This window comes from Dipodomys spectabilis, unplaced genomic scaffold (assembly GCF_019054845.1).
Source record: "Dipodomys spectabilis isolate Male_0828 unplaced genomic scaffold, ASM1905484v1 ptg000215l, whole genome shotgun sequence".
Lineage (NCBI taxonomy): Eukaryota > Metazoa > Chordata > Mammalia > Rodentia > Heteromyidae > Dipodomys > Dipodomys spectabilis.
In genome coordinates this window covers 9738588-9755861 of record NW_024870892.1, presented here as the reverse complement: position 1 = coordinate 9755861, position 17274 = coordinate 9738588, and the positions used below count along the sequence as shown (strand labels likewise).

General features: G+C 45.5%; 1 protein-coding gene across 4 annotated transcripts in view; it reads left to right on the top strand.

The window, feature by feature from the left end:
* The first annotated feature begins 4707 nt into the window (after positions 1-4707).
* Positions 4708-17274, top strand: part of Pwwp3a (PWWP domain containing 3A, DNA repair factor) — a 29772-nt gene continuing 17205 nt past the window's right edge. The window contains exons 1-7 of one of the 4 annotated variants that reach the window (XM_042697188.1): positions 4708-4736; positions 6034-6163; positions 6726-6811; positions 7991-8061; positions 10716-11546; positions 13194-13295; positions 15806-15876. In XM_042697188.1, the coding sequence (XP_042553122.1) occupies positions 6107-6163; positions 6726-6811; positions 7991-8061; positions 10716-11546; positions 13194-13295; positions 15806-15876 (1218 nt within the window). In that variant the 5' untranslated portion in view covers positions 4708-4736; positions 6034-6106. The other 3 variants (XM_042697189.1, XM_042697187.1, XM_042697186.1) reach the window with 3 other exon arrangements.

Sequence of the window (17274 nt, the reverse complement as noted above, 5' to 3'; positions counted from 1 at the left end):
CATTTTTCGACATAACGACTTGTACATCTCATTGTTGCAATGGGTCCTCCTGTATCCCTGTTTTAACAATTTGTTTTTTCCCTTCCCCTCCACATATACCAACATCAAATATAGTGAAAGCAGGGGTTGTACCATGGGGGAGGGACATACAAGGCAACAAAGACATAATCTTATAAATATGTTAGAAACAATCGCATGAAAGATCTCTCTCTCTCTCTCTTTTTTTTTTTTGTCAGTCGTGGGGCTTGAGCTCTAGGCCTGGGAGCTGTCCCTGAACAATTCAGCTCAAGGCTCATGCTCTACCACTTGAGCCATCGCGTTGATTCATTCTTGTAATTCTAGTTAGCTATTCAGGATGGAGACTTGAGGATTGTGGTTCAAGGCCAGCCCAGGCAGGAAAGTCTGGGGGACTTCAACCACCAAAAAAGTTGAAAGCGAAGCTGTGGTTCAACTGGTAGAGCATTAGTCTTGAGTGAAAAAGTTTAAGGGACAGTGTGCAGGTACTAAGGTCAAGCCCAAGTACCAGTACAAAGTCAAAACAAACAAACAAAAAAACTATTGCTGGACACTTATTTGATTCCTGACATAAATAACATTTTCCAGGACATAAATTATGCTGCGTGAAGCATCCTTGCATGCTCATCTTCATGCACATCTGATTGTATCCTTAGGGTAAATCCCTAGAAGTGGAAATTGCCGGTCTGAACACGGTCAAGGCATCTGACAGACAATGGTACGTTGCAGACGGGTACCAATTCATAGCCCCCGCAGGCCCATACTGCCCGGCCTATCTCACACCCTGCGTGAGGGCCAAGTGTGATTTCTCTCATCTTTGTTAATTCGATGAGGAGTGGAAAATGTATTAAGTGTGGTACTGAACCATGAACTAAATCAAAGATTAAAACCTACATGCACACCCTCGCCTGGTGAGCTGGCCTGAACCAGAACTGAATGTGTATTTTCTAAAACGATTGAGCTGGAACATCAAAATCGTCTCTGAACTGAGACTCGATCTGTGCTCCGATCCATCCAAGGCCCTAATTAGGCCATAAGGGGACTACACTGGGAACCTGGGATGTCCCTTGACCTTGTTAACATTGAACTACACTGCCCACTTGCACAGGGCTGTGTCACTGCTCGAATTTACACATGTCCAATTATGGCTCTGTGCAGGTCACCAGTCCTGACATGGAAAACTCAGAACACAGGAGGAAGGGAGTCACTTGACACTTCTGTATTCTCCTGAGACCCTTAACCTGAATAGTGAATAATGCCAAGGAACCAGGTAAGCAAATGAAGCCAACAAACTGGGTTAACCACTTCTAGCACTAGCAAATCTGTTAACTGAGTCTGATGAACAGCTAATGGATTATCTGATGAATGAGTTAACCAGTAAACAGGTTAACTGATGGAAATGTTAACAGGTGAATGGATTACCTGATGAACAGGTTACCTGAGAATGTAACTTGTGAACAGGTTAACTGACAAGCAGTTTAACTGGATGCATTTAAAGAGCAGGTTAACTGATGAATAGTTAATTAATGGGTGAACAGCTTAATTGATGAATAGGTTAGCTGGTTAGCAGGAAAATTGGTAAATAGTTTAACTGTATCCTTGTCATATTAGCAAGTCTATTGTTTGTTTGTTTGTTTGTTTGTTTGTTTCTTTTTTTTTTGCCAGTCCTGGGGCTTAAACTCAGGGCTTTTGCTCAAGGCTAGCACTCTACCACTTGAGCCACAGCACTACTTCCAGCATTTTCTATTTATGTAGTGCTGAGGAATTGAACCCAGAGCTTCATGCATGCTAGGAAAGTTCTCTCCCACTAAGCCACATTCCCAGCCCCAACAAGTCTACTATTTTACTGCAGCTGTAAATTTAGCTTTTCTCCCCAAATAAATACAAGTTCTAGGTGAGACTGGCATAAAAAAAAAAAAAAAGACAGGGACCATTAAGGCTCACCTATAGTCATACCACCTCCTACTTAGTTTTCTTCAGGGTTACAGGGATCAGGAACACATGGGGGCCTAGAAACATCACAGACACCATGGCAAGAGAACTGATCACACAAGAATTAGTGACCACATGGCGTCACCTGGTCAGGCTACAGGGAGATGTCCAGAAAGCCCCAGTAAGCCTGTACCTCCCCCATGACAGTTTTGAGGGGCAGGCACTCTATTCACAGGGCTGTTTGCCAATTAAAACCTTTTTCTCAGCTGGGCGCTGGTGGCTCATGCCTGTAATCCTAGCTACTCAGGAGGCTGAGATCTGAGGATCGAGGTTCAAAGCCAGCCCGGGCAGGAGAGACTGTGAGACTCCTATCTCCAACAAACCACCAGAAAACCGGAAGTGGTGCTGTAGCTCAAATGGTAGAGCGCTCGCCTTGAGCTGAAGAGCTGAGGGACAGCGCCCAGGCCCAGAGTTCAAGCCCCACAACCAAAAAAAAAACAAAAACCTTTTTCTCCCCAGAAATATCTTTAAAAAAATAATTTATTGAGATTGACTACATAAATGTCACAAATTTCACAGTATTGTAGGATTAGTGATACTTAAAATCACAAACACATTTTAACCGTCACAAGGCAAATTGTTATATTAGCCTATAGAGTTTGTGAATTCTATAAGCTTTGACAATACAACTATTTCTTCCATGTTGGGTGATATGTACATTTCTTTCCTTTTGCTTAGTGTTAGCTGTTCCCTTTCATCCCCTTCCTCCCATTCATGCCCTTGAGTTGCTTAGTTCATTTTCATCAATGTCCTGTGCAGCTGATGGGCCCCTCTGTTGTATTTTTTTCTCCATTTCTTAATATCTGAAATATCTTTTTTGTCGGTCATGGGGCTTGAACTCTGGGCCTGAGTGTTGTCCCTCAGCTCTTCAGCTCAAGGCTAGTGCTCTACCACTTGAGCTACAGCGCCACTTCCGGTTTTCTGGTGGTTTATTGGAGATAAGAATTTCACGGACTTTCCTGCCCCAGCTGGCTTTGAACCATGATCCTCAGATCTCAGCCTCCTGAGTAGCTAGGATTACAGGGGTGAGCCACTGGCGCCCAGCTATCTTAAATATCTTAACAAACAAGAATATATACACTCAGTCAAATCCAGAAAAATGTTAATGATGCCCTGATAACAAATGGATTTTTTTAACAAAAATAAAAGGAATTTGTTATTGTCTAGAAAAGTATGGTAGTTTGGATATATCACTAAGTAATATTTACTAGTTATGGCAGGCTTATCATTGTAGTCATGAGGTGCCCAAATAAGTAACTAAAAAGTAAAACAAAACAAAAGAAAACAAAAAGTCAGGCACCTGTGTCTCATGCCTGTAATCCTAGCTACTTGGGAGGCTGAGATCTCAGGATCTTCGTTTGAAGCCAGTTTAGGCAGGAAAGTCCCCAAGTCTGTTTTTTTGTCAGTCCTGGGGCATGAAATTCAGGGCCTGAGCACTGTCCCCGAGCTCTTCAGTTCAAAGCCAGAGCTCTACCACTTGAGCCACAGCGCCACTTCTGGCTTTTTCTGTGTATGTGGTACTGAGGAATTGAACTCAGGGCTTCATGCATGCTAGGCAAGCACTCTACCACATTCCCAACCCCCAGGAGAGTCTTACCTCCAATTAACCACCAGAAAACTGGAAATGGCGCTGTGGCTCAAGTGGTAAGTGCATTCACCTTGATCTGAAGAGCTCAGGGACAGTGCCGAGGATTCTGGGGCTTGAAGCCCCAGGACTGACAAAAAAACAACACAACCTTTTTCCCCCTTTATGTGTGGGTTTTGGGGCTTAAACTCAGGGCTTGGGGGCTTTCCTAGAGCTTTTTCACTCAATGGTGCTCTACCACTTAGGCCACAGCTCCACTTCCAGCTTTTTGCTAGTTAACTGGAGATAAGAGTCTCACAGACTTTCCTGCCTAAGCTGGCTTCAAGCCCAGATCCTGAGATCCCAGCCTGAGATCTGGAGTAGCTAGGATTACAGGCGTGATCCACAGGTGACAGTCAATTAAAAAACCTTTCTTGCCTCAGTCTCGGCAATGGAACTGGGCCTTCAATGTCAAGGCCCACATGCTGCCATGCAGCCATCAAGGCCTTGGATGCTCTCTGCCACCCACTTACCCAAGGGCCACGGGGGTCCTGGGTGCTCACCTCCATGCCCATTTTCCCCTCTGGGCCTGACACCTCACTCTAAGGACCAGGCCTTCCACTGTAAGATGTCTCTCCACAGCAGGGCCTGTTTGCAGGACAACTGCCCTCAGGGCTGTGACAAAAAGTGGGTTTCCAGCCAGGCCAATAAAAAAGTGAGCTCCCTGCAGAGCTCATGGGGCCCTCACACGTGGGCCAACTGGTAAGCATCTTAAGAACTGGAACATTCTGGAAGGTTCTCTCGGAGGTCGTGCGCAAGTGAAGTGGCGAGGCACCCATTTTCCCTCAGAGACTCGCGAGACTAGGGTTTGGAGTCTGACTGGAAGACAAAAGCGGGCAGGGCGGGAAAGGTAAGCGCCCGGGGGTGGTAAGAGGTCCTGGTACGGTCAGACTTCCATGGCCCCTTCTACGCACGCGCTAGGAACAGTGGGCAGGCAAACACACGGAGGCGTGGCCTACACCAGAACGCGGGCGTCTAGAGCGGGAGGCGGGGCGGAACGACGATGCGAGCATCCCATTGGAAGGTGGGGAAGGGAGGGGCTTGGCGCTGCTGCGAGGCAGGCCCCGCCCCCAGGCCCGCGGGGAGCGGCGCAGCAGCGGAGGCGGTGAGCGCGGTGAGCGCGGTGGGCACGGGCGGCGGCGGTTGGCGGGCTGGCCTTCTGTGGTTGGGGCCGCCGCGGCCTCCTCGCTCGGGCTCGGGCGCCGTGCTGGACAGGCCGAGGCGCCCGGTGAGCCTGGCCTGTGCAGCCCCTCGGGTCCGCTGGGCGGGGCTGAGGCGGCGAGGCCTGGCTGGGCCTGTGGGAGGGACGGCCCCGGCTGGCCGGGAGACTCGTCCCCGGGTGTGCAGCTTGGAGCCTGCTAGCCGTATCCCCCCCACCTCTGCTTTCACCCGGGTCCTTGCTGCTTCATCCTCCGTCTCTGCGAACTCTTATTTATGCGGCCGCAGACGCATTTTCTGCTCCCTGGAACCCCGTCCTTGCTACCTGATCCCCCTCTCCCGTCGACTAACTGCGAATCGCATCTTTGCTGCCGGAACACCTCCCCCCGGCCCCCTCCCCCCGTTGGCCCACATGTGAGGGTCCCCCGCGTCCCTGATCTCTGCTGCGTGATCCTTCATCGCTACTGAAAAAAGCTCATTCTTGCTGCCTGAACCCCACCTCCCCTACCTTATTGCTGCGAACCCTCGTCTTTGCTGCCTGGATTCCTGTCTGCTGCTCGAAACCCTCCCCCCCCTCATCTCCCACCGGTTCCTCAGCTACCTAAACTCACCCCTCTGCCATACTCACCACCACCCCCCTCCCACCCCCCCCACCCCCGCCTTCACCAGCTTTCCATTTCTGTCCACAGCCTAGGCCGCCTTGGCCTTGGTTTTAAAGAAGGTTCTGCAGCTGTCCCTGTCCTTTCAGGGACATGGCAACCAAAAGAGAGAGCAGTCCTCAGCTCTGTGGGGTTTTTGTTTTGTTTTGAATGCTCTGTGGGCTACTGTTTAACTCCCTGAGCAGGGGAGGGTTGTAAGATGTGATTGTTTAAAATGCCTCTCGTGTGGAGGTTCGAGGCAGGCCTTCAGCCCAGGGATGATTTATTCAGGAGCCTTTTAAAAACAATCTGGACAGAACCTTTGGGAAGGAATCTGATGTATTTTATACATGGAGGATGGTGTGTGTGTGTGTGTGAGGGGGAAACAACAACACAGGCACCTGCCTCCCTAGGTACCAAGGCTGTCCTGTCCCTTTTATTTGTTTGTCAATGGGCTCTTAGGCACTGAGCATCTCATTTTGAGGTTACAGAATTGAACCATTTACTTGCAGGATAAGTCAAGCCCACCTTTGCCCTTGAGGGTTATGTCTGTGTTAAAATAGCAAGCAAACGCCTTCATAAACCACCGTGCAAATTTTGTTGCAGGGCACATCAGCGGCAGACCTTGAAGCATTTTGTCTGTGCCAAATCATTACCACTTGCCACATGAGTCCCAATCATGACGGATGCCAAGTATGTCCTCTGCCGATGGGAAAAGCGATTATGGCCTGCGAAGGTGACAGCCATTATTCTGTAATTTCAGGAATTAGAAATGACTTTCAGATGACAAGTAAAATCTTTATCAGGCTCCTGTACCTAGGAGTAGCTTGGGTGGAATAATTGAACCTGAACAGTTGGCGCCTGGATCTGTTGGCACAGATCCCCGTTCCCCATTTAATGGGGTTTTGGTCTACTGCTTACAAAGTCTCATGCTTCCGAAAGTGTCTTTTTTTTCACACTGTGAAAAAAAAAACAGTCAGCTATAAAAAGGCATGTGAGGCTCTGACTCAAGAGAATATCTGGCAAGAAGCCCCATGATAGTAAATAACAGTAATGTTTTGGGGACGCCTTCCAGCAGTTCAGCAGGAAGTGCTGGGCTGGAAGGCAAGGAGCCTGGGTCCTGGACTGAGGTCTCCTTTGGCTTTATGTGCCTCATTTTCCTATTTGAGTTAAGGGGATTGGATCTAGTATCTGAAATCCTGCAGTTGTACTTACTACATTTGTATTCTTGTGTTTGCCTCTGTTCCTTAGTTTGTCTCAATAACAAGGATTATTTTTCTTTTTTCTTTTAAACTTAGGTATTGGCCAGAACGGAGACTCCAACAAAAAATAAGAGAAAAAAGACATTCTTTCTAAATGTTCAAATACTCTCCCTAGAGGAAAAGTTAAGTGTTTTGTTTTTTTAATACTGTTTTTTTTCCCCCCTGTCTGGTATTTCTAATACTCTTCTGTCATCCCCACAACATGAGATCCACTTGTAACAGTTGATAATGCTGTAGCTACTATTATTCATTATTATTAGTTCCTAATGATAATGCTGTAGTTACTATTATTCATTATTATTAGTTCCTAATCAGCTTTATGAGGATGACACCTTGATTCTACTTTATGCTAGTTTGGAAGTTGAAGATCTGAGCAAAGCATCTGTAAGATCCACAGAGAGATTTTAACGAAATTTGAATAAACAAGCTATACCCAAGAGCAACTCTTTTTCGGGTCCAAATAGAGAGCTTTCCTTCTCAGATTAGTGTATCTTCTTTTGGAAACTGCAGGGGCCTGTCGGTTTTGAAGCCTTTGATTTCCAGCCTGGCACTCCAATAAGAAACAATTTTTCAGCATTCAAAAGGTTATTGAGTAGTTAAGGGGCAATCCAGTATTGTCCTATACCTGATTATCTGGGTGTGAAGAGGTGTGGGTTGTCTGCAAGGACAATGAGTACTTCAGTGATGTGTGATGGTGCTGGCGTGTCTGGGGTCAGAATCCCCACTTCTAAAGAGTTCCCTGGCTGGTTCTCTTTCTTGCTTGTGTCTCTTGGGGGGCTCCCTGGCCCCACTTCTTCCCTGCCATCTCCCGCTTCTTCAGAGCTGCCTCAAGAGCCCGCCTGGCCCCCAGCTCACACTCTCCCTGCGGCTGGGAAGGTAATTGAATACTTGAGTTAAAAAGGAAAGACATCCTTTTAAACTAAAACACGCCTGCTGGGCTGTAAACAGCTTTTAGTGACATTATCGTCTACTCTGGAAACCTAACAAAGGAGTTATTTGTGCAGTTGAAAGTCGGATTTGCCTCATAAAAGTCACAATTTGAATTTATTTTTACTCTTAACTCCAGCCAACCTTTTCTGTCTTAAAAGAGAGAGAGAGGGAGGGGGAAAAAACCCACACCCACGGGGTCCTTGCTGCCTATAACCTCAGGCAGGCGAATTCCTAGTTGGCTGTGACTTTTGGTGTAAGTGGAAGGTTGAGGAGGGAACTGAATCTAATTCTTTTGTCATCTGGAGAAAAACATGTTTGAAAGTGTCTCGGAGGCCTTAGCTGCTAGTGTATAACCGCGTCTGTCCCTGCAGAATCCAGGTGAGGAGCACAGAAGTCAAGGTCCTAAAGAAGTCTCAAATTGAGAACATTGCTGCCTTGTTAGGTAAGAGCACACTTCGGGTGACCGTGAGTTTTGACAAAAGGAGCTTGGGAGAAGGGAAGAAAACTCCGCTCTGTCGGTAAAAATTTACCCTGTGCAGTCTGTATTTCCTTATGGAAGGGAATATGAATGACATGATAAGAAAGGAAAAAATCCCAGGTCTGTTATCCCAGCACTCAGGCTAAACAGGGGTTCCAGGCAGAAACAAAGACAAAAAAAAGGTAGCTTGGCTCTGCTTGCTTTTTTTTTTTTTTTGGTGCCAACCTGGGCTTGAATTTAGGGCTTGGACACCGTGCCTGACCTTGTTTTTGCTCAGGGCTAGTACTACAGTGCCATTTCCAGGTGGTTTGGTTTTTTTGTTTTTTTGGGGGGTTTTCTTGTTGATTTTTTTTTTTTTTTTTTTTGGTAGTTAATTGGAGAAAAGTCTCACAGACTTTCCATCCCAGGCTGGCTTTGAACCTCATTCCTCAGATATCAGCCTCCTGAGTAGTTAGGATTATAGATTTGAGCTACTGATACCCAGCTAGATCTGCTTTCTTCTTTCTTAAGCCTTTCCAGGATTTTCCAGTTTTTTGTGTATATTGAATTTTTTTTCAGACCAATACTGGCTACTTGAGCCACACCTTCAGTCCAGTATTTTGTTGGGTAATTAGAGATGGTATCTGGCAGATTTTTCTGCCTGGGTTGAGTTTGAACCTCAGTCTTTCAAGTCTCAAACTCCTCTGAGTAGCTAGGATTATTGGCATGAGCCATCAGTATTTTTTTTCTTTTTTGGCTGGAATAGGGACAGAATCTGGGGCCTTGTACTCACCAGTGAGCTGCGATCTCAGCCCCTACTCCTGTGTTTTTTGGGGGAGGGAGGCATTTGAGGCAGAATCACAATATATATTCCAGACCGGCCCGGAACTCTCGATTCTTTGCCTCAGACTCAATTGCTGCGTTTACAGATGTGCCATAAGGCCTGGCCCTCCTAGTCATGTTCCTTATTTAAGGTTTAAGGCCATTTCAATAAATAGTTCTCTCAAGTGATCTAAAGACATTGATGAGTTTACTGCCATGGGGGGGAGGGGAGGTGTTACTCCCCGTCCCCCCCCCCCTTTTTTTTTTTTTTTTTTTTGGCTATCCCACAGGTAAGGCTGTAAACTGGCTCTCTTGCCATCTGGCTAAAAAGCACTTGCTTATGTAAGATTCTAGAACAGAGCCCAAGAGGAGAAAGAGTGGGGTAGTCTAGGATCTGCATTGGTTGCTGCCCATTATATGCAGGTATTGTCTGGATGGGAATGAGGCTGGTCAACTGGCAAGAATTTAGCAGCTATCCCCTGTGCATTCCATAGCTGAGAGTGACTTGAAGTAAGCCTGGCAGAGCCAGGGATCTGTCACATGCATACACAGCTAGAGAACAGTAACCATCCTCTGGGTGCCCACCTAATCACTTTCTAGCAAAACCAGACTTAAAATTGCTCTTGGTAGGATGCCTAGGGCTCAAATCTATAATCCTAGCTACTCAGGAGGCTGAGACCATGGGATCCTGGTTTGAAGCCAGCCTGAGCAGGAAAGTCTGTGAGATTCTTATCTCCAATAAAATACCAAAAAAGCCAGAAGTAGAGCTGTGGCTCAAGTAGTATAGCGCTAGCCTTAAACATAAAGAAACTCAGGAAAAGCACCTAGGTCTTGAGTTCAAGCTCCAGGGCCAGCACCCAAAAATAAAAAAATTGCTGTCTGCCTTTAAAATAGGAGCACTTATTTATTGTATTGGCAAAGGATGGTTTGTCTTGTGAAAACATTGACCAGAATCCCTTCCCATAGTGTTTAGCAAATGAGGCTCAGTTTCCTGGGCTAGAAAACTGCTATTGTTTGGTGGTGTAAGATCCCATCCGCCTGTTGACGGTGGTGCTGACATCCGACCCCGGGTGGCATCTGCACCACTGGCTCAAACCCTGTTGGGGGGATGACCACTTGTGGGTGTCTTTAATATTAAACGGGCAAAATACTGTTTTGATTGAGGCATTGTGCCCGCTGAGTTGTGATATTGCCTCTATCATCTTGTTCAAATAAGTAGCGCCGTGTCTGTATGTCGGAATGAATAAATAAAACTATGGCAGCGGGAGGATGGGCGCAGACTAGAGGCCTGCGACATGCCTTTATGGCTTTGAAATGCCCTTGCAGAGAAGTGGAGGAACCAAGCAGCATACAATGAGTCTTTTTATATCCCCCCCCTGTTAGCTGATCACTCCCCCCCCCCCCCAACCCCAGCCAAGCACCCACTACCAGCCGAGTTCTTTATTTGGTTGGCATTGGGTTTTATTGACCCTGATTGAATTGGAAATTGTAAGGCTGACAGAGGATTTGCAAAACATTTGAATACATTTTGCTCCCAGTATTGTTTTGTAACTTGAAGGAATTTATCTTTTTAGCCAATCAGGTTAAGGTCAGTATTTTTTTTTTTTAATTGCAGCTGAGAATGAATAGCTGTCTTCTAGCTTTGTCTCCTTTTAGAAAAACGTAGGTTAAAGATATTAGGCCCGACTTCACTCAGGAGCAGATGGCTGCTAGTGACTGAAGTTTATAGATACTTAAGCTTTTGAGAAAGCAAGATTATGGTGGTAGTGCCTGGGTCCCTAAGTGTAATAACTAGCATGTGTCTTCCATCCTTACAGCCTCAGAGAGCCAAATCCCCACCGCACCCCTGGAGGAGCTGACCTATAGACGGTCACTACGCGTGGCTCTAGATGTTTTGAGTGAGACACCCAGTTTGAATCAAGAAAACCATTCAAGGAAAGATGAACTTGCACTATCTCAGAGAGAAAAGCAGTGTACAGAAGCAGCCTCCTCACGCTCTGGTTCTCCATCTTCATCTTTACCTTGTGAAGCTGTGTCGGCTGATTCTGGACCTGAGAGGAAGAAGGGATACAAACCACAAAGCTTGTCACAGGCATCCACTAGTGAAAAAGAAGTGGAGCATAAGAAGGGGCTCGGGAAAGGCGAAACCCCAAGGGCCCAGTTCACTGCGTCAGCTGGAGAAGGTTCTCACAATGAAAGTGGATTAAAGATTCACCACAGAAATCTGACTCTGGCACGGAAGTCCAGCTGGTGCCAGACAGTGCCTATCCTTTCCAGGAGAGAAATCAAAGAAGAGAATAAGAGACAGGCCTGGCCTTCTCAAGCCAAGGAGAGTGATCCATGTGCCAGTGCCGAAGGATGTGACCCATCAGGCAGCCTCACAGTGCTCCCCGCCCTGGAGCAGACTGGGGAATGCTCTGCAAAAAAATTGCGCCTAGATAAAGGCCAGAGGCCACATGCCACACATCTGCAGACAGGTTCCAAGGGGATAGCACTTGAAGGCGCAACATTGTCCACTAGGCAGGAGACAAGTGAATGCACGACTTTGCACAGAGCTGCCAATAAACCCAGTCCAGCTCCCTCCAACACTCAGGCAGAGCAACCCAGCAATCCTCTTCGGGACCGTGACAGTGACAGGATAGAAGAAGGTAAGCGAACTCCGGCAGTGCCTGAGCTGGATCCTTAGATCCTCAACTCCTCCCTGGGCTTGGGCTTTGCCAGTCCGGATCCTCAGGCAGCTCTTGAGTATTTTTAACCAGATCTTAATGAGACTGTTTCCAAAATAGATTCCGAGCAGAGATTTCTCATTCCTTTGTCTCCCCACTGAGTTATAATTACCTCAGCTCCTCCCAAATATTTAGGTCTTTATTTTTGTTTGAAGCAGAGCAAGTTGGAAAGGGAGCCTCTGGCAGAGTGTGAGGGGTGGCTGTTGGTGACACAGGCGGCGATGCATGGGGCCGGGATGCCTGCTGCATCTGCACCCTCAGGGTTTTCTCTTTATTCTTAATCTTTGCAGAACTAATAATGCATTCCCGGTAAATGAGGTAGGACTTGCAAAAAGTGATTAAAAGTATCCCGACTTACGGAGTTCCCATGTAACCATCTTTGTGTGATTGTGGAGACCTGTGATTTTTTTTTTTTTTTTTCTGCCTAAACCTTGTAGCATCCCACTTAGTTTTGAAATGCTAATTCAGAAATCTTACCCACTTTGTGGTCAGATATCTGGAAATGGCTTCATTGCAGACATACAGCACAGATCTCTGTTAATTGGAAACTTCCTTCCCAGGCCCTCTACTCACACGTTGGAAGGCTACAGGGAGCTGGCGTGTGCCATGTTCTAAAGAGATGGTGACTGCCCTCTACCTTGTTTGGAGCGCAATCTGGAATTGAGTTATTCATGCTCTGCCAGTCCCCTGTATTTCAGAAGGAAGAAGGGAGGGGGGAAAAACATTGAAAAAGAATTCCCATTTAGGAAAAGGGAGCACCTTTCTTGTGCTGAAATTCACCCTTTGAGACCCAGGGCTTCTTCTCCCTTGTCTTGGGTGCTGAGCAACCAGCTGTCCAACCTCAAAGGGAGGACCCAGCTTCCAGCTGCTCAACCTCATTTATTGCGTGTTTACTGAACACTTCCTACGCTGCCTTCTGAGAAGGGTTCTAGGACTTAGGCCACTAGATAGGTAAGGAAAAGGCAACGCTTATGACCTCTCCATTGTTGATACAATGCTTGTATCACCTTTCCACAGAATATGCTCCATGAATATTTGTTGAATGGCCCAGGGGAAAAAGAAAATAATTCCCATCCAGAATATGTTGAACTTATCATAATTTAGTTTTAGGTTATTGCTTCTTAGGAGCAGCCTCTCTCTCTCTCTCTCTCTCTCTCTCTCTCTCTCTCTCTCTCTCTCTCTCTCTCTCTCTCTCTCTCTCTCTCTCTCCCCCATTCTTTCCCCCATCCTAAAATATACTTTGGAAACTAGATGTGGTGGATGATGCCTGTTAGGATTGTGAGTACCAGTCTCATCTGCCCTACATAACAAAACCTGTCTCAAAAACCCAAGAGCATACACAAAAAGGCTCAGAGGTTAAAAAAACAAAAAATCGTAACAAAAACCCATAACAATCAGAAAGAGACATAATAAAATGGACTGTAATTAAGGTGCATCTTATTTAGAGTTCTGCACAGCCTAGGGTCTTTTCCTTTTATATCGATGGCCATGTGTCATAAAATGTTTTCTTGGGATGAAGTTACAGTGACAATATAATATAATGAAAGTCTAACCTCACATTCTTGGCAGACCCTCAGTCCTCTGAAGAGTCCATGGAGTTTAATTCCATTAATTCCATTCTGGAGGAAGATGAGGAAGATGAGGAGCCCCCAAGAATCCTTTTGTATCATGGTAAGAAAGCACCAGAGTCTGCTGTATTCATGTAGGAGGGGGAAATGTGGGCCAGGGCTCTGAAAACATTTCTGATATTAGCCACCAAGTCTCTTGGGTCATTTTTCTCCTACCAAATGAGAGCCTGGCAGGGACCCTAAGAAATGCCCCTTTTCAGTCCCCTCATCTGAAAAAAAAAAAAAAAAAAAGATCTTTACACAAAGAGAAGAGGGGCTCAGCCCTTGTCCTTGGTCCCTCCAAGGGTCTGAGGGTGGCTGAGTGAATTGATGGGCTATACTGCCCTCCTTTGGGTGTGGCCGCACACTGCCTCACCAGTTCTGCAGCCTCTGATCAATCCCTTTGGCAATGACCTGGGGACTTTGGTCTTTCCAGGAATGCTATAGGATCTCCCCTTCCCACAATTCCTGTTTTCCCCAGAGGAAAAGGTACTTGTTTCCAGGGAAGCAGGACACAACTACAAAAGGATCCAGAGGTTTGAACAAGCACCAAACGAAAAGTCTAGAACCAGCTCTGCTTTTAGACATGATGCTTATCTCTGGCCTGTCCACTTCTAGTTTGGAATTAATTGTGGATTCATAGGATGTGGTAGGGAAACTATAGGAAAGTCCGTTCAGCCTATCACCTGCTTGCCCCAGTGGTGACATTCTACAAAGCCGTAGGCATCTGTGCAGCCAGACACTGGCCGGTTCTAATGCACAGGAATAGATGTGTGCATGCCTTTGTACAAGTGCGTGCGTGCATGCGTGCGTGTGCGCGTGTGTGTGTGTGTGTGTGTGTGTGTGTGTGTACGCTTTGTTTGTGTGGCTTTTCTGTTCGTTTCATACAAACTACTAAGAGCTTTTCATCATTAATAAGTATAATTTCACTTTGTGTATGTGTGTGCTAGCTCAGTTTTTTTTCATTGTGTGTGTGTGTGTGTGTGTGTGTGTGTGTGTCACATTCTCACCATCTCCTAATTGTTCTTAGTGGGAACTGGTTATCATTTTCTGGGGGTGATGAGTCATTTTGTTGTGTCCTCCCCAACTGCCTTCCACTGAGTGTCTGGACTGTTCCAAGGGCATAGAAGCCATAACACCCCTGCAGTGCATTTGTGAGGAGTAAGTGGTGGAAGATCAGCAATCACTGCTAGCATGAGCAGGATTAACTAGCCACAAAGAAGGAACCCCATACCTTCCTGGAGGGACCTTTCCTTCTATCTGTGGCCACCAGCCAGGGATGGAGGTCACATGGCCACAGCCCCAGGATTCTACCCCTTTGTCCTGACAATTGCTTGAAATGGCTTTTGCTCCCTGTTGGTTTCGTGTTTTACCCATCAGGCCAAACTCATTCTGAGTATTTACCTACCACCTCCACATTGGCCAAGTGTGCCTGTGTCCAGTTAATCCATGTTGGGCCTCAGAGTGTCCTCAAGCTAAATGCCTCCCCCAAGTGGAAAGATGACTTCCTGAGAGTGCAGATGCTCATCCCGGTTTGCCTTCCTTCTCAAGGGCATTGGTTTTTATAGTAATATGTGGTGGCTTTGAATCACCATCGTAGGCCCACACCCCACACAAGCCTCTGCTCTCTGCTGGCACTTGACTTTAAAAAAAATTTTTTTTATTGCTTTTATTTATTTGTTGGCCATGGGGCTTGAACTCAGGGCTTAGGCACCGTCCCTGAGGTTTGTTTTGTTACTATAAAGGTGTTGTAGAATGGGGTTATAGTTCCAGAAGTCAGGTAATGAGTACATTTCTGTTTTTTTGGACAATGTCACCCTTCCTGCCACTTGATTTTTAAAGATTTAAGCTATTCCCTTATCTTAGAATTAAGAGGAGAAGGCAAAAAATATAGTTAAATAATTCTGTTCACCAACAATTTTGTAGTTATTTCACGGCTTAATTTTCCCCCTATTTTAAGATCTTAGGTTTTTCAGATGAGTTTCTTTGAAATTATTTTTTCTGCTTATTAGCAATTATCTCACTTGTGCTTTATATCCCACTCTTATTTTATTTATTTTTGTAGTACTAAGGACAAACTTGGGGCCTTATACATATTCAGAGCACTGAGAAAGCACTCCTCCATTGAGCTTCATCTCAGCCTGAACCACACTTGTTTTTTTAAGTTTTCTTTTTCTTTTCCTTTTTCTTCCTTTTCTTTTTTCTTTTTGTATGTGTGTATATGTGTGCTTGTGATATTGAAGTGTGAATTTGGAATGATTTTAGACTTAGAGAAATTGCATGTACAGCACAGAGAGCATTTGTCTTTTCTTCCTGCTAGCACATTGACCATAGAACCAGGAAACCACACTGTACCACTGCCGTCTGCCTCTTGGTCTCACAGTTGACAGTTAGACTCTGGCGACATGAGTTATATATCTGCCTCCAAATTTTCTTGATCGCCTAGGTGAATTATGTTCACATTGGTTTAAATACTCTGATCTTTTTTTGTTTGTTTTGTTTCAAGTTGTTACGTTTATTGCTTGATATGGCTCTGACTTGTCTTGACCTTTTCTGTTTTTCTTTTCATTCTAGAACCACAATCATTTGAAGTAGGAATGTTAGTCTGGCTTAAATACCAAAAGTACCCGTATTGGCCGGCTGTGGTAAGAGTACCCTCAACTCCATCGGTGTAAAGCCAGGTCCCCTCATCCTTTGCATAGGCAGATTTTGGGGGTTTTGTTACTACTAGAAAACTGGGTGGTTGGGAGGAGGGTTTGGGGGGGACGTTATATAAGGAAAATAAAACCAGATCCACATTGATCTAACAGAAAGTTTGCTCTTTTGGCTGCCGTTTAATGTGAGGTTCACTTGTCAAATTTGTACAAGCAGACTTAGACAAACCTATTTGAGAGAAATACTAGCAATTTGTTCATTTTATGTGCATACCAAGATTTTCTTCCATTAAAGCTGGTGAATTTAAGTAGCGCAACTGCATACCTATAATCCTAGTTTTTCAAGGAGGCTGAGATCTGAGGATAAGGGTTCAAAACCAGCTGGGAAAGAAAGTCTACGAGATTCTTACCTCCATTTAACCATCAAGAAAAGCTAGAAATCGAGTTGTAGCTCAGTGGTAGTACATCAGCCTTGAGTGAAAAAACTAAGAGACAACACTTAGGCTCTGGGTTTAAACCCCCAGAACTGGCCCCCCCCCCAAAAAAAAAAAAAAGCTGGTGACTTTAGATTTTATGATAGAAATCTGTTGTTTATTTAAAGAGATATCACAGCACTTGGGAGGCTGAAGAGAATGAGGATTGTGGGTTTGAGACCAACATAGGCTACACATCAAAACCCTTTCTTAAAACATACCCAGGCACCAGTGGCTCACACATGTATGTAATCCACATGGAAAGCCAACCTGGGTAGAAAATTCTGTGAGACTCCATCTCCAATGAACCAGCAAAAAGAGGGCTGGAGGTAAGGCTCAAATGATAGAGCACCAGCAAGAAGCTGTAAATTGAATCCCCAGTACTGCAAAAAAAAAAATAAAGTGGAGGAGAGGATTAAGGGAAGAAAAAGGTGAAGGGAAGGGAATGCAGCAAAAAAAGAAAACAAAAAGCGAACCCCAAAGAGATGTTTCTGCCGGGCAGCGGAGGCGCACACCTATAATCCTGGCTATTCAGGAGGCTGAGATCTGAGGATCATGTTTCAAAGCCAGCCAGGGCAGGAAAGTCTATGAGACTCTTATCTCCAATAAACCATTGAGAAAACTGGAAGTGGTGCTATGGCTCAAGTGGTAGAACGCCTTGAGCTGAAGGACAGTGTCCAGGCCCAGAGTTCAAGCCCCTTGACTTTGCATCCTGCATATGTTTGGATGCCACAGAACAGTTGTATTTTTGTTTTTGTTTTTTTTGATGTTAGTCCAGGGGCTTGAATTTAGGTCCTAGATACTGTTTGCAAGCATTAAAAAAAAATTATTATTATTGAGGTGATGTACAGAAGGGTTACAATTTCATGAGTCAGGTAAATAATATTTATTTTGGGGCAATGTTACCTCTTCCTTT